The sequence below is a fragment of the Sander vitreus genome, chromosome 11 (genome assembly GCF_031162955.1).
Source record: "Sander vitreus isolate 19-12246 chromosome 11, sanVit1, whole genome shotgun sequence".
In the NCBI taxonomy this organism is placed as follows: Eukaryota; Metazoa; Chordata; class Actinopteri; order Perciformes; family Percidae; genus Sander; species Sander vitreus.
In genome coordinates this window covers 4,224,263-4,247,231 of record NC_135865.1, presented here as the reverse complement: position 1 = coordinate 4,247,231, position 22,969 = coordinate 4,224,263, and the positions used below count along the sequence as shown (strand labels likewise).

General features: G+C 40.3%; 1 protein-coding gene across 2 annotated transcripts; it reads right to left on the bottom strand.

Annotated features, from left to right (window-relative positions):
• Positions 1 to 1,166: 1,166 nt before the first annotated feature.
• pms1 (PMS1 homolog 1, mismatch repair system component) lies at positions 1,167 to 22,757 on the bottom strand. 2 transcript variants are annotated; one of them, XM_078263132.1, is made up of 13 exons: positions 22,499 to 22,757; positions 21,030 to 21,173; positions 19,472 to 19,654; positions 18,747 to 18,849; positions 18,002 to 18,165; positions 12,293 to 12,409; positions 9,690 to 9,812; positions 9,421 to 9,567; positions 7,499 to 8,331; positions 4,024 to 4,479; positions 3,684 to 3,814; positions 1,650 to 1,810; positions 1,167 to 1,556 (listed from the first exon to the last, which is right to left on the bottom strand). In XM_078263132.1, the coding sequence occupies exons 1-13, from the start codon at positions 22,664 to 22,666 to the stop codon at positions 1,356 to 1,358; spliced, it is 2,931 nt and encodes a 976-aa protein (XP_078119258.1). In that variant the 5' UTR covers positions 22,667 to 22,757; the 3' UTR covers positions 1,167 to 1,355. The 2 variants fall into 2 exon arrangements, with proteins under 2 accessions (XP_078119258.1, XP_078119259.1); XM_078263133.1 differs by lacking the exon at positions 22,499 to 22,757 and adding an exon at positions 22,169 to 22,266.
• Between the last annotated feature and the right edge of the window lie 212 nt (positions 22,758 to 22,969).

Below are 22,969 nucleotides of genomic sequence, written 5' to 3'. Positions count from 1 at the left end.
GGCACCACCACAAGTTAGCGCAGTGTCAAGGATTTGCTAAACTTTGTGGTTGAAATTACAGTGCAAATCTCTGAAGCATTTAGTGCAGCCAGGGATAATATATAACTATCTGTCAATACTAAAGGCCGAGCAGCTGGCACTCATTATGGGAAAAGAATTATGGGGAGTAGCTGGCACAGTGGAGATCTCTGGCTTGGAGCTTGCCAATACCCATTCCAATGGTGCCACAATGAGGCTTAGGGGTAGTAAGATACTCTGGCTTTGGGACAGAAATGAAGTTAGGAAGTCAGATGTCACTCTGCTGGTCAAAGATTGCTGTCGTTTATACAAGATAATGCAAACTATGCACACAACAAATCTACAAAACCAAAACATAATTTTGTTAAATAAAACAGTTGCAAAGAGCAAATCTGCATATGAATTAGACCAATGTCTCAAATTGAAGTGACTGTACTGGGGCTGAAATGCAAGGAATCAGCTTACAAAGGCCATTGGATTTACTGTAGTCGCACCACTAAGTGTGACCAAAGTATTGTCTTTTCTCTACACCTGCAAACTCCTGATACACCAGGGGCAAGCTTTCCCAAAAGTATATATCTATGGGTCCTATGTACAAAGGCTCAGTACTTTCCGCAGTGGCTGCGGGTTCGATTTTGACTTACGGCCCTTTGCTGCATGTCATTCCCCCTCTCTCTCCCCTTTCCTGTCTTCAGCTGTCCTGTTAAATAAGGCATCAAATGCCCAAAAATAATATTGAGTGAGATATATATATAAAAATATCTCTATGGAAAAGTTTGGCTATTTCAGCACCATCACACTGTACATTCATTTTTAGAGTAAAACACACTGAAGCCAACTATTGGTCACTAATCTACAATGTATTAAGTGAATTGTTCAAACAGCATATGCTAAGAGAACATTACCTGTTATCTAGACTGTCTGAGTGAGTTGAGATTCTAACCTGCATCCTTCCACAGTGCAGCTAACCCCTTTCTTTTGGTGCTCTGTGAAAATCAGAAATCACATTTTTCACTGTGATTATTTGTTGATCACAGAACAAAAGTACTACTAGTTTGCCTTTAGTAATTCTGTTAAATGAAATGTTATGTAACATATTGTGAAATAAATGAACAAAATGGAAATGAACAATTCAAGGTTCACACGAGTTACATGCTTGATTAAAGCACAAAATGTGGAAAAATGCATTTATTTAATGTTCTGTTTGTGACAAAGTTGGCCATCATTTAAGCAGAATAGAAACAAATCAGGTATCTTACATTGAGATTAATCAGCTGCATTAAAATGAGACTGACCGACATTGCACTGCTGTGTTTTTTTATTATAGTGTCTACTTCTTATAGCTCTAAAGGCCTCAGCAGAGCTTTGGCTTCCTGGTCTGTAGAAGGGATGTCACATAGGTGTTGGAGAAATGCTCGTCCATGGATGCAGGTCTGGTTGCTCTCACTGAGCTGCTGATCCATCCGTAGAAGGGTTTCCTCCACATCACATCTGGATAAATTTGTAGGTAACTGACGGGCAAGTCGTACTGCTTCACCCTGTGAGGGAAAAGTCACAATTCAGATATTTAATAAAACAAACAAAAATCTACAGTAATAACACTGTTAATCCTAATTCATAGCATCTCTCACTTGTAGGTAGTTTGTGACTTTAAGTGGCCGGCACTCTTGCACAGTCGTAGCCTTCCCGTGAACAACTGCAGTCAGGATCTCCCTGAGGTCCTCCACACCGAGGAAAGGCACGCAGTCTGCCATTGCTGTCACTTCCAGATGTCTCTCGGCTGACGTGAGGCCTGGCCAAAACAAGCAGAAAACAAGGATTAATATACTCCAGACGCTACTACTATCTCCAGGAAAGAATAATAAATAAATATTGTGGTTTACGGCAGGACTGATGACCAAGTCAAACAAGCGAAGGGCCAAATGGAGTGTTAAATGGCTAATAGAAGCCCCAGCAGACTGGAAGGAAGTTGACTTGTAGGGTGGAAGAATGATAGCTTCTCATTTCATGAGGAAATACTGCAAATCATGCACAATTTATATTTCTGATACACAACTTTGGATGCAAAATGAACTCAGAAAGGTTCGTAAAAACCTGGAGAAGTAGAGGCAGGTAGAATTATTTATCAAATATTTCTGTGCTGGTTGTGTTGCCTGTGCAAGACTGCATAGTCCAGTACATTAACTTTTAAATATGTATTTAGACAGCAATAACTGACACCAACAAATTAACTTACAATAATAATAATAATAATAATAATAATAATAATAATAATAACAACAACAAAAGCAGCAGCATATTTTACTCCATACAGATATTTGCTGGTTTTTTTTAATTTTTTTTTATTTTGAAATCCATTTCAAAATACCAGTATCAGCAGAATCACATTGTACACGAGTTTTTGGGAAATGAACAACACGACACATTTTAGACAATTCTAACAAAAGGATAAGATATGCAGCAGAGATTGTGCAATGAAACCATCTTATATATGCCGTTACCTTCAGTCCCATGCACACCCACCGAGGTTGGCAGTGCCAGATGGAAATTCCTGGAATTTCTTAAAGGGCAACCATTCTCATCACCTGCACAAACCCACTGTGAGCCCACTCTGTCAGGCAGAGAGCCAATGTCAACTGAGGTGAACCATTCCAGCAACAAAAACAACCAACACTGATTCACAGGACACTGTACAGCCCTTGCAAGCGAACAGAGAAATAATGTCACAGTGTGACAAAAAACAGTTTCATTTCAGTTGTTTACTCTTACATTATATTTATAATTTACATTACCCTTACTTTTAAATGAATTTATTACAGTATATACATGATTAAACTACACTGATGTATACTGTTATCATCAGAACAATCGGTCAATCTAGACTGAAAAACTATGCTAAGTAAATATACAACAATGAGATTTTCTTTTTCTTTTCTTTTTTTAAATGAGGTTTTCTGATCAATTATTTACATATCTTATACTAGCTGCACTATACTAACAGGTTGTTAACAGTTACCAGAGTATTGGTTAATATGACTCATTTCTTAGTGTTCATTATTAAAATGTGTGCGTAGTGCAAAGATAACTTCTCACAAACGTTACTCCTTGTACATGTGTGAGAATAGAGATGCTGCGGGCAATGGGCATAATATACTGTATGATTAAGTTGTCTTAATGTGTCAAAGTTATTATTACATGATCCATTATAAAAGACAAAGCTTTTAATTATTTAAAAAAAAAAAAAAAACATACTAGGTTGTTTGGTCCTATAGGTCAGTTCTCTCACTTCAGCTCTCTATTTCATCATTCATTGTTTGACAAATTTGTTGAAGGAATGGAAATATTATCCACAACTAATCCGATACACAGAAAACTCTGTCGGAAACATTTGCCTGTAATCCAGTTACTCAGGACTGTTGACATTTCTAAGTGGCTGGTGAACTATGACATTAAATGAAGACAAATGGCTCCAACATTTGTTAAATAGAAAACGGGACGATCCGTGAGACCTTTAAACGGCGTGACTCAAAACAAATCCGATTGGGTGTGTTGTAGACTGTGTGAGGACTGTACTATTTTGTAATCAGGTTCAGAGGGACACGACTGGCAAATTAACGTTCAATCATACAGCCGCGTTACGGTCCGAATTCTTATTTACAATGTACCTGGAGTGAGTTGGATTTTAAACCCATTAGCCACAAGCCTGGGATCAGAGAAGAGGGCCCCTCCGTTTAGCTCAGGGCTTTGTTTCTCCATGTTGCACAAAGCCTCAGTATAGTCAGCTCCCCCTAGAAGACTATAAAAGAGAGACAAGGAGATGTTTAACATACAACAACAGGGTATTTTCAGACATTAGAAAAGCCTTAGAAACCAAGGATTTGTTGGTCTTAAAAGAATTGTCTCAAACATATGTATGTAAAAACATTTGATGAGTGGGCAGTTTTCCACAAGGAAAATGACTTTCAGGGTTGGCATGTTGCTCGAGAGCAGTGTGTGATACCTTACCCATCTGTTAGCTGTATAGGGTTCTGCAGACTCACTGCTGGAAGTATATTATTCTCTAGGAGTCTCTTAAACAGCAAGGCTTCCTCCACTCGAAATGGGTTTAACAACATGAGCCTCTGACCACATAAAATGACCCAGGCGCTCTGAGAGGCCAGCCGGTTTACAAGACGGAGGCCCCGTGGCACTGCGCTGCTCTGCGATGAAAGGCGCTGAAGCTGCAGCCGAAGGGCAGCTAGGCTGCAGGGGAGGGGCTGCGAGGGCTTGGGTGCAGGGCTCCTCATCTTCTTTTGGGGCTGTGCAGAGAAGAGCTGGTCCAGCAGCTGCTGGTTGGACAGTGGGGTCTTGCGCTTCTGGCCCCTTTGGGGGGTCCTGCTTGTCTCTCTGGGGCCTTCGGCAGAGGCCATCTTGGTCCTTTGCTCGTGGTGTTCCAAGTGTTTCTTTGCCTTCTCCTCATATCTGCAGAGTTCAACCAAGTCTTTCAGAGTTACAATAGTAGTGACAACCCTCTTTGAAATCTATTCCCTGTTGCCATCCCAGCATGCACACATTTGTAGAACAAAAACATGCCCAGATCTCCAATGTTTGAGTGAAAATAACCCTTATGATGTCATCAGGGTTATCTTGGATTGGGCACAATTAACGTTTTTAACAAAAAGCCAGTGTTTTTGGAGCTTGACACATATAGGAACTAAAAGTCAGGATATCTCTGCCTCTGCTGCTTTTTTTAGGATTATTTTTGGGCATTTTAGGCCTGTATTTGTAGAGGACAGCTTAGACTTGAAAGGGGAGAGAGAAGGGGAATGGCATGCGGCAAAGGGCCGCAGGTCAGAGTCAAACCCACGGCGTTGAAGAGTAAACCTCTATATATGGGGGCCCGCTCTACCAGGTGAGCTAACCAGGCGTAATCTGTCTCTTGTCAGTCCCCCCAACTTTATGGAAGTGCAATATCTAATTTAATGTCTAGGTTAGGTATTGTATTTGTTTCAACAGCATTTAAATGACTACATTTCAAAATGTAGTTAAGACATAATTCACACTCAAATTAGCCATTTTAAAATGCTGTTAATTCATTATTATGTAGCATCTAAGCCCACCTAAATGCCTTCATCGCTAAATAAGTGACAGACCTTTAACAGATCTGGCATATCTGGCTTTACATACAATGTTGTGCCTGTTGATAACTTACTTGTATGTTTAATTTCTTCTGTGTGGCACAGTTGCTAAGCTGCCATCTGTTGTTGTCTACTCTAACATATTACAGTATGTTTAAAATAAGAATTTAGATTCTAAAATAATAGAATTTAGATAAGGAGTACAGCCTTGTTTGCACTGTACATGCAAAGAACATGTTGAGAATTTGATTTTTTATATATATATATATATATATATTGGGTGCTTTCCCCAACAAAACAGTTTGCCAACTCCTGTTTCCATAGATCTTATCATATGTTAAGCATTAGGGCTTACACTTCAGCACCCCATTATTCAAATAACCTGTTTCGTGAACTTGTGCAAGTGTAATTCCTAGAAGTGGTGTGCCACTTAACAGTGGCGGTGAAAGGAGCCAAGTCCTCGCCACATCCTATTTCATGTTTAAGACAGCACTACGTCAAGGCAGGATTCTAAACAGATGTCTTTTTCCATACACTCTTCCATACCTTATATAAGGCCCCAACTACTGCTGATGCACATTTTCCAACTTTGCAATTACTTTAAATTGGTATGCTGTAATCTAACATAATTGGCGCCTTCAGCGCAGTATAATGGTGTTATTCCATGATGCCACTTGCTGAGTAGCTCAGTGGATAGAGATCAGTAGGTAGCACAGTTTGCACTTTTTACTGACATGCCTGTGCAACTGGACCATTCAAGAAGCTACTAATGAGTGTGTGACAAGATTCACCTCTCTTCCTATTTCACAAGTGGTTTTGATACAATCAAATCGATAGAAAGCTTGCCCATAAGGAGAAAAAGTTCGTGGTCTGTGAACTGCGCTGTGCTGCCTGACCTGCTAATCGCACCATTTTGTAAATGTTTTGTGTACTGTGAAGTAAATTTACATTGATGTGATCGCCACGTTTCTTTTGTTGTGTTTGTTTTCATCCCTGTCTTACCTTCATTAATGTAAATCCTCTGACTCGGGAGGGAGCAAGGGGTCAAACACAAACACTCATTACCTCCATCTGTTCTGTGCCAAATCGGTTCTTGACTAGCCAACTATGTGTCACTCCTCATACCACTTGTGAAGTTTAGGTGAGATTTTAAATGGACTGGAACCTGGTAACAGGACCTGTAGATATTACATTTATGTTGTGGCTTCTAACTGGAAATCAGGAATTATCATTGACTGTATATAAAAGGGAAGCATTATTTCATATCTTAAATCTTGTCTTCGTGTCTCTATGAATGCCTATGTTTAGGGACTATTGTAGGTTAGAGTTTAGATTCTCTGCCCGAGCCCGAGCCGGGCCCGACCCACAGGCCGGCCTGACATTTTACGCCGGTATGATCGGGCCGGGCCCTTAAACAAGCGTTTGTGTTTTTTTAATCATTACTTTATTAGCCTTATTCGGTGGGGAGCAAGCTATGCCTCTCCAGCTTCTCCCGTAGCTCTGGGTGTATGTCCTGCACTGACTTGAGTGTGAGGTAAACTGTGCTACATCGCGTCTCCCCCCCCTCTGCAGCACTGTTGTCGGCCAATTAGGTGATGGAGACAAGAAAGTCTCCTTTATGGTTCCAGGGCTTTGATTATGTTGCTGCCTTGATCTGTTACCCACACTATTCGGCTGAGGGAGCTAGGTTAGAGGGGTTTTTTTTACGTTTCTTCATTCGGATCCATTTGCGATCCGTTCCATTCTGAATAAACAAACAGCGCAGTTTACATGCTTCGTCCTTGTTGCATTACCGGTATTCATTAAGATCATTCTAAACAGATTTCTGTAGTTCAAACAACTCAAAATTGTAGTTTAGAACGTCAGTTATAACGGCCCACGTATTAAAATTACAATTAAAATTGTCGGGTTTAAATCGGGCTGGGCTCATAATTCCAGTTAATGTGTTGGGCCGGGCTCGGACACAATGTGCACGGGCTCGGGTAGGGTCAGGCTTCATTTTTTGGGCACGATCTAAGCTTTATTGTAGGTATGGAAAAATAAAGACTTTAGGGATTTATTATTAAATAAATGTTCAATAAAACATGCCACAAATGTGGGACATGTGAATACTCTGGATAGATGGCATACTTTGGAAATAGAGGACATTTCACCAGTAGTGATACCTGCTGTACTGCGGAAAATGTCATCGACCTGAGCCCCTATTAGACACAGTTGTCTGGAAATTAGAAACACAGCTCATATCAACAAAGTTTCCAGACTGAGCTTTTACACATGCAAATGACAGGTCAGACCCCCCCTCTCTCTGCAAATAACAAGAAATGGAAACAACTGCTTGGAAAGGTGAAGGTCTGGAAACTCACTTCTTACGATCTTCCTCCCTCAGATTTTTCCACCTCTCGTGAACGGTGACGCCGACTTCCTGCAGGCTGGCTGTAGGCTTCTCCCTGAGGACCTCTAGCCTGGCCTCCTTCTCGAATAGGGCGGCGGGAGACAGCGGTGCCCTCAGGGCGCGGTTACTGATCAGGTCGAAGGCCGTCAGAGCAGCCCGCTTCTCTGTTATGGCGTTGAATATCTTTTTGTCTGAGCTGCTCTGACTCTTGATCTCGTCAGAGTGATTGTTCCTTGCGGGTTGATGGATTTTGACGGGCTGCAGGGGCTCCCGTGATACGGGGTCGATCAAAGCCATCCCCCGGCTCCAGTCTTCAGCCGATATCTGGCCTTTGCTTGTGTCTGCGCTTGACGCAGCACTGTCCTCCAGTCTGTCAGGGGACTTGCTTACTGAACCGGTTTCTTCTGTCTGAGTGCAGCTCTGAGAGGTTTCATCATCATAGAGAGAAAAGTTAGACAAAAGCCCAGCTGGGATCTGGTTGACAAACCAGTCCTCTGCTACAGAGGATGAAGAGCTTCCGTTTGAGGTCTGGCGGTCCAGTGAAGCAGCAGTGCTTATTACTGTTGACAGAGCTGTGTCACCGTGTTTAGATGCACCTTTGAGGAAGTTACCGTGGTGGTTGGCGAGACTGCCATCCCTCTCTACACTTTCTTCATTGTCCGCTTGTGAAGCAACAGTCTGCAAAGGACTAGACGGTGAGGGGGACGTCTCATGGCCAAGCTGCTTCTCAGCTGGGGGGTCACCATTGGGCCGATAGCCATAGAGAGAAACCAGAAATACCTCTACTGCGGTCAGCAAAGCATCCTAAATTTCAGACAGATTACAGATGGTAAAAAAATAAAATAAATTGACATTACACAGTTTAATTCCAAATCACATCTGGTTGGCTGGGTTTTGGTTAATTTCCCCAATAAAGAGCAAGGCTGGATCCTCACTAGGACTGGGTATCGCCACTGATTTCCCGAATCAATTCTGATTCACAAGGTCCTGATTCGATTACATTTCCGATTCAATGCCGATTTGGGACATTTCAGTCGCAAAACCAATTTTGCTTGGATATGAAAGAGATTCTACAATTGTTCTACAAAAAGGTTCCCTCTAACCTGCTTCATTAAATAAAAGTATCAATGTTTACATTAAGAATTGACCCCAAAGCAGTTACATTAAAAGGTGCAGTAGATAAGCCTTCTAAAACTAACTTTCTGTCATATTTGCTGAAACTGACCCTATGTTCCAGTAGAACTACATGAAGCAGGTCATTTAAAAATAAATCCAGCTCCTCTGGTACCACCTACAGCCTGTAGTGTGATAGGCAAAAATCCACCGCTCCCTGTTCAGATGCACCAATCAGGGCCAGGTGTATAGTGTGCCATTCACTGCATATGCACACACATTCATTCTCCCTTGTGGGGGGAGGGGCTTAGGAGACCGTTTTGGGCTTTAGCGGAAAGGGAGGAGGGACTGAGAAGTTGTCGATGTTCACATTTTTTGGCTAAGTCCTGGATCTTCGCAATCCTACCTACAGCACGATTAATGTCATTTTTATAAAACATGAACACACAATAAAGTGCAGCTCCACAGACAGTAGTAGTAGTGAGTTTTTAATGGCATTTCATTCAGATATACAGTATTGCGGTGAGAGGTCAAGGGACCCCATGCCAGTGTTTCCCTCGCCAAAATGTAGCCTAACTTTGGAGCGTTTGAACCCCCTTCCCGACAAGCTAGCGTGACATAGTTGGTCCCAATTGATTCCGGATTTCATGAATCGATATTGGCTCATTCAAATGAAAATCGAGTTAAATCGGAAAATCGATTTTGTTAAACCCAGCCCTAATCATGACTGAAATGTTGTCTGATCAAATTCAATGCGAATATACTGAATTCCATAGCTACCTTGTTATGAAGAAGAACCTGGGTCTTGTCCGGTGTCAGATTGACGTCGACTGAGGCTGGTGGAACCGTAATTTTAAGCATGGCGGTGGGATAACGGTTCCGGGCCGGGTCATCCCGATACTGAGCAGTGTAGTGTTGACGCAACAACTGATGATCGATCACACAATCCAGCCAGCAATGCCAACATGAAATAAAAGAACGTTATTAGACACAAAGAAACTATTCATTGTATGAATTGCGTTGTACCGAGTAAACCAAAATGACTCTACCTTCATTACATCTTTTTGGTGGACAGGCCGGTTGTTGACAAATATAAATGTTTTGTCAGGGCTAGATGAGCTTGTAGAAGAGTAATCCGCTCCAGGCTTTGGAAAAAAGCCATCTAAAACAATCTGAAACATTGATAATATTTATGATCTAACAGATAAGCACAAAGTAGGCATCATACATAAACTTGCCAGAATAAAATACAGTATGGAAACATTTACACTACATGTGCAAATAATGGTTGTAATAAAGGGCTGAATTTGACAAGAACGTTTATTCTGAAACAAGACCTTCATGCTTTTGCAAACATTTTCAAATTGACATGCTCAGCAGCTGGCTGCCACGGGGGCGTAACAGAGTAACTACTGGTTTTGAAACCTGGACATTACATAACCTTTACCATCATTACATTTTCAATTAGGACGGCACGGTTGATCCATTCCGCTGACAGCACAGCTGCACAGCTGGGAATGAAGCCATTAATTCTGGTTGTGCGCAAGCAAAACAGGCACTCAGCACCGGTCATGGCATACCGTGCATACACGGCATAATGAGGACGAGTTGTAGCGCTACATTCCCTAAGAAGTCCACTACACTCTTCTCATCAACTCACTTTACATTTTTGATGTCTTATTACAAACTTAATTTCACAGGAAATTTGGAAACAATCAAGAAAGACAGGCAGAGAGACGCCTGAGTTTGTTGGCATCAACATACTCCACTATGAACATAGTGGCCTAAAGTGGAACATAGCATGTCATACATGATCACCTTTCACCTACAATCATGCCAGAGGCAGTTTTCATGAGCTAAAATTGACGACCCAACATACACATCTGAACAATTGCACTTAAAACTTCATTATGAATGTAAGCTAGTAAGAAATTATGGAAAGCTATTAATGTTCCACAGATTGCAAGCGGTATAGCTATGCTTTTTTGGCCTAGGGCTCATTATTAGCAGCAACGCACACCAATGAAGTTAATAAATGAACTTCTGTTTCAGGTCGGGGCACATGTGCTTCTCTCTACTTCTGCTCATTAGGGTCACTTTATGAGAGCACGAATGGCACCTCTGGCCCCAAAGGGCCGCGGCTATGTGTAGCCATGCTGCCAAAAACGAGGGTCACATTTTGTTCCACAGAAGAACAGCTCTTACGACTCTCCCGGAGCGAGGCCCCGGTGAAATTGTCAACCTGGTTCCCTTGATCACGAAGCTTTGGTGATGGGGACAAAGAGGAGAGAAAAGTTCTCTTTTATTGCTACAGGGAGTAAGAGGAAAAGGTGAAAGGTCGTTCTCATAACTGGGTACCAAAGTGCAGCAGCAAAATAACAACAACAAAAGAGGAAAATGAGAGAGAAACGGGGTGAAAAGGGCTGCTCCATATCTGTCAGACTAGATTAGTCGGCAGTCCGGCAGCAGGTACGAGCCACATGACACCTACCGTGACCAAGCAGAAAGTTACCGCTCGACAATAATTCAATTACGATCAGCAAAGCAAAGCTTAGCTAACAAAAATCCCTCGCTCTTCATCAGGAAAGAACTCAAGAGAAAAGGGCAAGGGAATAGTTGGCGAGCCACCAACTGACCACATTTGCTGGCTTCAGACCAGGTGTTCATGATGAGGTTATTAGCTCACATCAAGTATAACGTGCATGCTCTCATTTGCTCTGCAAAAAGTATCCATCTTAACCAGGCATTTCATGTAATATTGACAGTTACAATTAGACCTTTCTGAAGGAAGTAAAACAAATAAGACATTGAGTCATCATCATTTATTCCCAAGGCAAATTAACTTGTTTCAAATCTAGTTTAGGGTTAGTAGTTAGTGCTTTACTTATTAAGTTTTTAAGCACTAGTGTCACACAATTTCAAAGACACTGACTTTCAACCACATATCATATTTCTGTATTCGGCAGACGGCCGCCCACCAAGAGTCAGGTTCTGTCCGAGGTTTCTGCCTGTTTAAAGGAAGTTGTTCCTCGCCGCTGTCGCACCAAATGTTTGCTCTTGGGGGGAATTGCTGGGTCTTTGTAAACTATGGAGTGTGATCTAGACCTACTCTATCTGTCCTGAGATAATGTCTGTTATGATTAAATATAAATAAAATTGAAATTGAAAATTGAAATGTCACAATACTTTATTACATTTTAATTTTGACTGAAAATGAGATAAATGACATGTCATTTTAGGATGGACTGGATGAATGAGCTTTTTAGGGGGGGAAAGTGTGTGTCTTGTGAAGATGAACTGCCATAATGGCCGCACACTGAAGGCCAAAGGGGCATGGGAGCCACAGTATGAGAGCAAAGAGTACAAGTTGTGCACACGAGGTGGGAGGGGTAGCATGCAGCTCTGTGCCCATGGCGCGCCTCCATCAGAGTGGAATGCACTCCATGTAGTCTCTTCACATTCACGACATCCTTTTGTTACAATGTTCAAAGGTGACTTTGTCCAGCTGGGCAATGGTCCATGTGACAGACAGACAGGGTTAACCATATCAAACTGGTTTTCTACTAATGCACATGCATGCAATGTTATGAAAACCAAAAGAAAACTAACAAACTTTATTTGCTACATTTCTTCATATTTCCCCTCAACTAACCTCTGGTTGCTCTTGGTGATGGTGGCAAGGGAGCAGGTTGGCAACGGCGCTGGCCCCCAGTGTCGCAAGGAGGGCACTTCTGTGATCTGCCACCTTGGCCTTCTGCCAGACCACCACCTGCAACAATATGACACCAGTCAACTTCCATGAGTCCACATCAGGGCGAATCACACTGCACAAACACCTCTCAAGATAGGAACTGGGCCACGGAGCATCGAACATAACTGGAGTTTGTACATTTTGTTTCTTTGTGTCAAGAGATCAGCAAGAGATGGACAAAAATCATCACGTTTAAAACTTATAGCCATATCAGCCTACCTCACAATTTAGGGCAAAACATAAAAGATATGGAAGAGTCTTCGTCACCAAAGTAAAAATGAATGGGTTTTTAAATTAATGTTAGCCATTCATTTCAAATCAACAAGAACTGTTGGCATTATTTAAACACCAAACCCGAGATGCTACACGCAACTAATCCTTATAGATATGTTGCTGTGAAAACAGTTAAGGTCGGCACAATTCAATATTAAATCTGAGGGACTTTGCAATTACAACACAGGCTCAAAAACATTTAGTTTATATTATGATTTTGTTCAGGGACCGATGACACACGTCAACAAATTATGATACATTAAAGGTCATAATTATTTTCCTAACAATTACCTTATATCATTTTTGGAATGATGTCAGATGAGAAAATATTTTCGGTGTAAAATATGTTGACACCCACAAGTGGGTTTGTAGTTTGTGTCCACCAGCGAATTTATTTCCCGGGTGTTGATTTCTAAAAGCGTTGCAGGGCATGTCTTGGCTATTAAATACGCAATTTGGCACATGCAAACGGATCACTCCTGTAAACGGTTCTTGAAGAAGCTATGAAACACGACACAGGCCGAAGAGCAGAGTTGGAGATAACGGATAGGGGCAACTGAGTGCTGATTGTACGAAATGGGTTCACTACCTTCATCCGACCACCCCGAAACTGATTTATATGAAAGTTATACGGTGGTCGTGTGGCTCCTCTGTGACCCACACCACCACCTAACACTTCTGTGTACAAACTGGCTGCAGCAGCCTGAAACTGAATCTGGGGCGAAGTCCACAGCTGTGTTCAGCAACTTACTCAGGCATCACAATCAGCCAAATCAGAGTTCAGTCAGCTATATTTGTGTTTGGAGCACCTGATAGTTACGCTTAGCTGTGGTGGGAAAGAGCATAAGGGATGGAAATGTCTAATTGCTCAATAATTCCACCACTGATTCATCTAATGTTATGTAATGGAACAACCCAAAATAACTGGCATTTTTATTTTGCACACCAAAAGTCTGCAACCCTGTAGAACCCAGGGGACGGGTGGTACAAAGTAACCGAACACAACCAGTTTAAAAACATGCAGTTATTTTTGTCATTCATACTAAATGAATGATAAATTATGTCAATAAAACTGGACATTGTGGAATATGATGCATTGCTTTGGTGCGTGTGTTGCTGATATTTAGTTAAGTTTCTATTGTCAACTACCTCAGCCAACAAGTTTCCATTGCTAATGGACATTAATAAACACTCCTCAAAAGCAACACACTTTTTAGCAATTTACACATTACTTTGCAGACACCATAAATGCAAACTGTCTAAACTGCAAGAGTCACATTTTTTATTATGAAGCGCAAACTCCTGAGTATAATTACTATTCTTTGTGGCGTCAAGGTGAGTGGTTGGAATGATACAGGGCAGACATGTTAAAAGCTCTGACTTGGCCACAAGTCAAACATTTAAGACAATATGGTCATCATTACTGTAAGGTTTCAGGGTACATACTGATTTTTTCTCCTCTAAGTAAGTCCATTGTCTAATGTTTTTCTTGTTGTGCTTATTGCTTCCATTTAAGCACTATCTGACATGTTGTTACATCACTAGTCTTCAGAGAGGGTTTGTAGTTCTCGCTATCCCTATATATTTCTATTATACCATTGCATAGCCTATTTATATTTATTGATATAAACTCTTTTGATGACAGCAAATGTCACCTTAGCCGATCTCAACAACATATTTCAAAAGAACAGGGGACCTTTAAGCCACACCTGACTGTCCTTTCAGTACATTGGTTAAATAAATTTCAAACAGGTTATTATCCTAGAGGTTAACATACTTAAGTGCCCTTAAATAAATACTCGGGCAGAAACAACAAGCTGATCGATTTTAATAATCAATTAATCATTTATCAAGTACAAATGCCAAACATGTTCAGGTTCCAGCTTCTCCAATCAATTCATCAAGTTTTATATCATTATTATTTGAATATGTATGGGTTTTGGAATATGGGTCGGACACAACAAGCTATTTGTAGATGTCGGGTTGAGCTCTGGGAAAATTGTGATGGGGCTTTTAAACAATTATTTGAAATTGTATAGACTGACCGAATAAAAGAAGAAGAAGAAAAAAATCAACAGATTGGATTGATCAGTAATGAACATATTTTGTTAGTTGGAGCCATAATAAACACTGAATGTACTGAACTGTGTTCAGCTAACGTTGAGGGTAATTAAAAAAAAAGTCCTCCGACTTGTAATTGTTTCTTAATAGCTACAGGTACCTTCTGTTGCATGCATGTCATTTCGGGACATGTTTTTATGACTTGAACTGTTATCAAGCCGAGACGGCACAGACTTACTAACCTGCACAGAAGCCTCTTTCTATCAGGTTAGTCTCGCGTGGCTCAATAAACGCTTTAGTCTGCGTGTTTCTAAAGTGTTTCTACAAGCCAAATAAATACTTTCCATTACACGTAACGATTTCATAGCTCACTGACTCGCATTAGCACTGACAACAAAACAACAGGAGGCTGGGGACAATTACTGTCTTCAAGAAGGTGTTTGATTAATAATTTACCTGACAAGCTCCTGAATATCCTTTAGTAACGTCCTGTTTAAGGGCTTTGACACGTTTGACACAAAATCTTAAGAGAGGCACAAACACCATGCTCTACTGTCAAAAGGAAGCTGTGCACACCTTACAGCTGTCAGCTGAGAAGACTATTTACTTTTGCAACATATTACATTATCAAATGAGTGAAATTTAGACAGGGAAACTCTGTATGACAGGCTGAGATTATCTAGGCTACTTGTATTTTTTCCTCTCCATTAAGTTGTCTTACTTGTTATTACTGTTTGAGATTTATTTATTTATTTATTGATTGAATGTCGATGGATACTAACTATCCTTTGGTTCAATACAATTGTGAAACATGTAATTCTCATGTGTTAAATTAACTGATCAAAGCAAATATATTTGAAAACAAAACAAAATACGCAGCACTACCTCTATGCAGAGCATTTTTATTTCATGTAGTTAATAGTTACTCATTGCACTTTATTATTGTTGTTGTCGTTATACATTAATTTGCTAGAAGCAGCTATTTTTTTGAAAGTTCTTTATAAATATCATGTGTTATTATCAAAAGGTAGTAGCTCCAGATGTAGTAGCAGTAGTGTCAAGCACTAACCTTACATATTATGCAATCTTACATGTCAATGCCATTAATTAAGTTTGCCACACATATAACACTACACTGTGAAAACATGGCATATTAACAAAAAGCGAGGGGGATTTTGAGCCAGTGATGTTGGGACAGTCATTTGAAGACTAATAAGGACATCTAGTGGTTGCTGTGCATGGAGGACTACACGCGGTATGGGCAGACACACTTCATTATGTGCTCTTTTTTTTTACCACTGGCCCATTATATACTTTACTGCCAACTTGAAAAGGTGACAAGTTTGTCATTTCCTCCAGGATAAAGAACAATAGTTAGACTTGTGCCTTTATCAGCTTGAATTATGTCTGTTACAATGGATTCCAAAAGGTGACAAGTTTTCACTGCAGACAAGAAGCACTGCAACGGGCACACGGAAACTTCTCACACCTCTCCTATTCCACTACACCTGTCCACCTCTACGCTCAGATCAAAAGACACAGCTGGCAGCGTACAAAGGCTGATTTACAGTAGTATGTAGGCTCTACGCAGAGCTTACGCCGTGGCCTACGTAAGTGGCCTACGCCATTGTGAGGATTTATACTTCTTCGCTGGTGTGTCTGCGTCGTTCTAGCGTATTTCTTAAGAGTATAGCAGAGCCGGTATGTGTGTATGCGTGGGCAGCATGAGGTAGAGCGAGTGAAAGAGTGAGGCTGCGTTCACACTGCCTGCGTCGGCCATCAGACGGTCCGGCAAAAAACAGCTCTTTCCATTCATTCTGAATGGGGGTAGTGTGTTTAGGCTGCGGCGGGGGATGCCGCAGGGGGGGCACGCAAAAACAACGCAGCAGGCCTGCCGCGAAAAGTTGAGACTGACTCAACTTTTGGAGAAATGCAACCAGACGTCACGCTGCGGTGGCCAATCATGTAACCGGAGATCAGACTTGTCGGTGTGTTTTGAGCTATGGTTTGAGGCGGTGTGAGAATCCCGTACAGGAAACAGGAAACATCACTGCCTCTATTGCTGCCACGAGAATGTTTTAAAACACTATGAGGGTAAAAAAACTCAAACTCAAACTAATAGCTGAATGTTTCCTGCAACAACAAAGCACTCGCTATGTCTCGCTCGTCTCTTTTCTTTCTCTCTTTCCCCCTGTGAAATAAGCTGCCTTCAAGTGCAGTCGGAAAGTCAAAATCTATAAACGATTGACGGAAAACAGTAATTGTGAAATATAAAGTCTACTTGTGCTTTGTTGTGGGGATTTAAGAACACAACAGGACGTCACAGAAATGGGACATTTTATTGGCACCACCCTGCGGCAAATTGCCGGATCACTTTTTTGGTGTGAATGCCCACTGACGGGGATTAGCTCTGGAGCGAGTACCGACTTGGCGGTGGAGACGGAAAAACAAAAGTTTCTCCTCTGTCTCCACGGTCGGAAAGCTGCAGCAGGAAAAGTTAACCCTCTTCTCAATTTTATGGAAATGCGACGCTGCCAAGCAGACCAATCACAGTTGTTGCTGTCTGCGTCGCTGCGACATGTAGTTACATTTCCGGAAAGGTGCACGCCAGGCTACGGCGTAGGGTACAGCCTAGGGTTCAAATCTATGCGTACCTACGTACGTACCCGACATAGATTCAATGCAGTACCATGAACCAGGCTTAACTCTTGGAAGGACCATAGTGTGACACAGCATTGCATTATTTTGATGTCATATTTTGATGAAGTGATCACTGCTTGACTCACACTGATCATTCAGATTGACAGCTAAGAAGTGATTTATGCTGCAGGACTGGGTAGAAACTACTCTAAGGACATTTTGATATATTTTTTTTTCCCACAGTAAAATCTTCATTGTAACTGAAATTAAGCCAATATGACCACAACTGCATTTATCGGTTATGTACCAAACTACAAACCTTTTAAAATCACCTTTCAAGCCCACAGGAGATCAGTGTTTGATACTCAATTTTGGGTTGCATACCACTTTAAAACAGACATTTTGTGAAAACATAAAATAGACGGCTTTATATTAATTTAAGCTTTGTCTACATTCAACATGTCATCAGTCTCCCATTGCTGATTGTAAATAATATACTGTATCTTATGCATATATTTGTATGCTGCCACTTACATCTGGCATTACCTTCAGATTAGTCACCAGTGAATGTTGTCAAAACAGTTTTTCTTTCTCTAATTTAAAACTGAAAAAGGGGGAGGGGGGGACGTTACTGACCTTATTGTGAATGAGTGTGAGCCTCAAGTCAGGTTTTATAATGGCGTAGGCCATCAGCAGGTCCTGCATTTTCTTCAGTTCCTCCTTGCACTTCTTGGTAGAGGAATAGTACTGCCGTCTCACTGGAAGATTCTTGAAGAGCTTCAGTACACTCACTGTTGTACCTGTAAGACACAAAGAGCAGAGGTGTGCAACAGCTTTTGACCTAAAATGTACTTTTCCTGCAACAAGGACTCAGGTAGACTCTATCTATATGTGTTATTCTGAAATTTTACCAATAAACACCAATGTTACCTCTATCATCAAGAATTGTACATGATCCCTTAAATACTTGTATGTCTTTCTACTGTTTTTATTCCAAAATATTAATAACGAGTACAATGCAATCATGGAATAAATGAGTAACGTCATCACCTCCCCTTGAAACTAAGACATCCCCAGCTTTAGCCATTTTTAAAACTATGTTAAAGACTGTTTACTTTTCCAGAGCTTTTAATTAGTCTTGTTTTATGGTACTTTGTAGCACAGGAGATAATGTGACTGCTGGAGCCAAACATGACGCACATGGGTGGCTGAATCTGTCAGTGACGTGACGATGCATTTCCAGTTAAGCATTGTTATACAAAATTAAAACTGCTTTTAGATTGTTTACAGTCTCGACCTGTACCTACAACTCCAATCTTCCACTTTTAATCCTTGGTTTCTGTGTCTCACTACAGGACTGATTCAATGAATGGTGCCTTGCCTTGACCTAAGTGAGACGGCTTCTGAGAAACAATCTCCCCTGTGAAGTCAAGGGTGTACTGGGTGCTGATGTCATCCTCCTCTGTCTTCGTGATGACAGACACCTAAAAAAGGAAAGAGTACAATAAAACATCCAGTTGCCAACTAACCCAGTTTATACACTGGAATAAACCAGGGTGCATATTTCATTCCTAAAATAAACTGATAAATCAAAGAGCCATGCCATCTGTAAAATATAATAAATGTGTGCATGAGTCAGAATTGTTTTCTTTATCATGAACTTTATGAGTTCAGTTCATGTATACAACTTATAGATCAATATGTATAACTTCTGATAATTCTGTCCCATTAATTCTGTCTTTTTCCTTTATGATTTTGATTTCTTTTTTTTAATTATAACTTTAACTTTTGTGATAAATGTTCTGTGTTTGCCTGGTCAATGTTCCATGCTTATTAAAAGAGAAACACGTATTGCTGGCAACTCATACCTGCTGTATGTTCTCATCCTTGCATAAGAATAAAGAGCAGTTTTGATGGTGTCTCATGTTATAGTGCTCCATGACATGTTTTATCTCTTACAGTGAATATTGAACTTTAGCTAAACAAAAATCGCAAATCGAATCGTAATCCCAATATTTGGCAGAAAAATCGCAATTAGATTCATTCACCCCCCCACCAAAATAGTTCAGCCCTACTTTGGATCTTTGGATGTTAATCACTTCTCACCTCGGCCACGGCACAGATGGAGCCCAGTGCCTCTCCTCTGAAGCCGTATGTCTCCAGTCGCTCCAGGTCCTCGTGGCTGCAGATCTTTGAGGTGAAATGTGTCACGGCCATCACACGGGTGTCTTCGGCTTTGATCCCATGGCCGTTATCTCGCACTTCTATCCGGTCCAAACCATAGTTCTCCTGCAATGTCAAATTAAATGATGCTGTAGACTGCCTGAAGGGAAATCAAAATCAGTACTGTGACTACTCAGCACGTTTAACGGCAGGAAAACTATAACTATTCATTAATATCTTCATAGCAATGTGTTGTTTCCAACCATTGTCCAAACTATCGGTATCGGCATTTATAATGGCCGTTCAATATTCACTGATAAATGAATATTTAAAAAATAAAATAAAAACGGACGAAACACCCTTCAACCATGTTATGTTGCATAGTTTGTCCACCAGAGGGCACTCTACAATGTCCCTGTTGGCAACACTCTGTTTTTTGTTGTTGTTGTTATTGTGTTTTTGTTCAAAGGACTTTAAGTTTCATATCTTAAGGTGTATTTTTATCCATTTTATTTATCAGAACTTTAATATATTTTGATGTTCCTCTGTTCTGTTGTGACTATAAAACAAACAAGTTTATTTTTAAACTGCATTATCATATTATTTTAGTGAGGACTCATAAATAACTACAAATAATTAATTAGGGAAATTAGTTTATGTTTTGTTACGCGTTACTGGATTTTTTTTTTAAATATATAATCGGCTGATATATCGGAATATCGGATTTTTAAATCACCAAATATTTGTATCCATATCGGCCTTAAAAATCCTTTATCGGTCGGGCTCTAGTCTGCAGTATCAAAGAAACACAGATCTCAAAGCCTGAGGATTAACTTGCTACACCTAGATTAGTTTTAAAAGATCACTTAATATATATATATATATATATATATATATATATATATGTAGTTATAGTTGTCCTGAGATGCAAAAAAATATATAGTATAGTATATATAGTCTCATGCACATAAGAGGCATCCCCACCTGTATGATTAAAGCATACTAATGCTATCCATATTGTTTATAGCTTTATTAAGACAAATCCACCTATAGACAATTCCACTTATAATTTATCATTTACTAGGAATGGGCGATGTGGATAAAATCAAATATCACGATATTTTTGAACAAACAGCTCAATATCACAACGATATTGTAATGTTGACTATTGATGCTTTCACAAAATATTTACACAATGAGATTTTTGATAAATAATCATCAGTAATGTGGATATAATGACTAAGTGAGTAAGGGCAAATAATAGAACAGCTAGAGCAGTCTGGTAAGTTCAGAAAAGTACATCACTTTACTGTAATGCAGCCTTTAGAACCAGGAAAAGACAACACTTATGCCATATTAAGATATCCAAAATCTAAGACGATATCTAGTCTCATATCAAGATAATGATATATCGATATATTGCACAGCTCTATCATTTACTAATCAATCACATTTTTCAAACTTTCTCCTCGTTCCAAAGTCTGTTATTTAGACACTGTACCAGTTTAACGTCAATGCTTGAAGCCCCAGCATCCAGGGAATTTTCCATCAATTCTTTCACAACGTTCACCACAGATGTGATGACCTGGGAGCTGGAAAGCAGCCGCACAGTATCGGGAGGCAGCTGCTTCATGATTGAAGGTACCTGTTGAAGAAAAGTCCAGTTTGAGTTTGGTACTTCTGAGTGTTGTTGAGTTACAACAACAGCATGACATAGAGGTGGAGCGTACCTAGAGAAAAGATTTTAGTGAGATCAGTGGCTTTACACACGACAACACACTTCCATGAACCAACATTTCATGTAGAAATGATACGACAAAAATAGAAAGAAAACACATTTAAACACATTGATGTCTCCTACTTGAGACTACAAACATACATTGATAAGAAAAAGCAATTTAATACTGCACATAGCTGTTATTGTTAATGTCTTCAGATGAGTCCAAAAGTGTCTCTGAACCCAATGGCTCTACCCAAACACCAAAGAAATGCTAAACCCATTTTAGGCATGGGCATGAGTGCAAGCCTGTGATATCGACAATACAATACAGTGAGCATATGACTTTTTTAGCATTTGCAGCACACTTCATTAAAAATTGACATTAATAGGAAGCATAGCCTGAAAATATCATGTGAGGCAAACAAATGTGTCTTATTGCCCATTTGCATTAATTAGCAAGCTTGATCTTGATTGAAACGGGGATTCAAATTTTGTTTGGGGGTTTATCTTACCCATTTCCAATTACAATTAGTACTAGTAACATTGGATTAACGCTAACGTTAGTCACCATAACGTTAGAACGCTACACACTTGTTAACCCTGTCAAGAGAGGGAAAGGTAGTGCATATGCCAGTTTTTACTGCTAGGTAGATGAATACATTTAAGTTATTTTCTTTCAGTCAAGACACAATTTAGACTATTTTATATAATAGATAGACACCTTAATAAAATAGTTGAAAGTCGCTTTGCAGTAATTGTAAACGTCAGGTTGGTTAACGTTAGCTGCAATAACTGAACTGCTCTCCCCAATTCCGTGTAAACTTACGTGGCGACATTAAAAACTCATATTAAGCCTAATAGTAACGTTAATATATCAATAATAATAATAATAATAATAAATAAGCAGATTAGACACTGACTTGGTTGAGTCCTTTCGACTGCAGACCGCGAGCCCACCTAGCTAAATCATAAACAACAGACACACGAGCCACACGGCGGAAATGAACTGATTCCCGCCCCCTTCGTTACACTTTGATTGGTTGGAAGCCCTGCTAATATTCTACCCTGAAGACAAACTAGCAGGTAAAACCTTTGTCAGGCTACTTAAGCGTTTGGTAGGATTGCCATACCAAACACAATCAGCCTCTAACTAACCCATCACAGGCAATCTAAACCTTGACGTAACAACCTGGTTCGTAGAACTTGTTGACGGCGGTACCATACATAGACAGTATATAGAATGGACCAACCATTGCTCTGGACGGAGACCAGTGAAGGCCATTAGAAGCACTTTTCCGGTGATGGCTGAGCGTTACTGCGCAGCCTCCAACTGAGAGAGACGACGTAAATGTGACGTGAGCAACCTGTCTGAAAGTTGTAAGTCTTCTGGTAGCTGTGCCAAGAGAAATCTCAATCATTCCCAATCTTGCAGAGACGGAGAGCGTAGGTATATGTAAGGAGATAACATGGACACGGGATAATTATTGCTAACTAAAATGCTAGTTAGCATTAGTAATTAAACTTAAACGGCTAATGTAAGTCCAAACTGCCTGCGAGCTTCTCCTGTACTCTACGGTAATTCCTCTACTATGTGACAGTAAGTCGCGTGGTTATGACACAATCGTTAGCCTATTTTTACAAAAACGTCTGCTACGAAGCCATAACGTTAGGTACAAGGTAATGGAGCCTTTTATACATTGTCGTGTTTCTTTAGAAATAAA

What these genes read in the sequence shown, in the direction of transcription:
- pms1 (XM_078263132.1), bottom strand. Translation starts at nt 22,666, where the DNA reads ATGATTGAGATTTCTCTTGGCACAGCTACCAGAAGACTTACAACTTTC. An exon ending in CAAGCATTGACGTTAAACTG is followed by an intron (nt 19,655 to 21,029) that starts GTACAGTGTCTA and finishes TTGACATTGCAG; the next exon opens with GAGAACTATGGTTTGGACCG. An exon ending in AGGGAGGAAGATCGTAAGAA is followed by an intron (nt 4,480 to 7,498) that starts GTGAGTTTCCAG and finishes TGAACTCTGCAG; the next exon opens with ATATGAGGAGAAGGCAAAGA.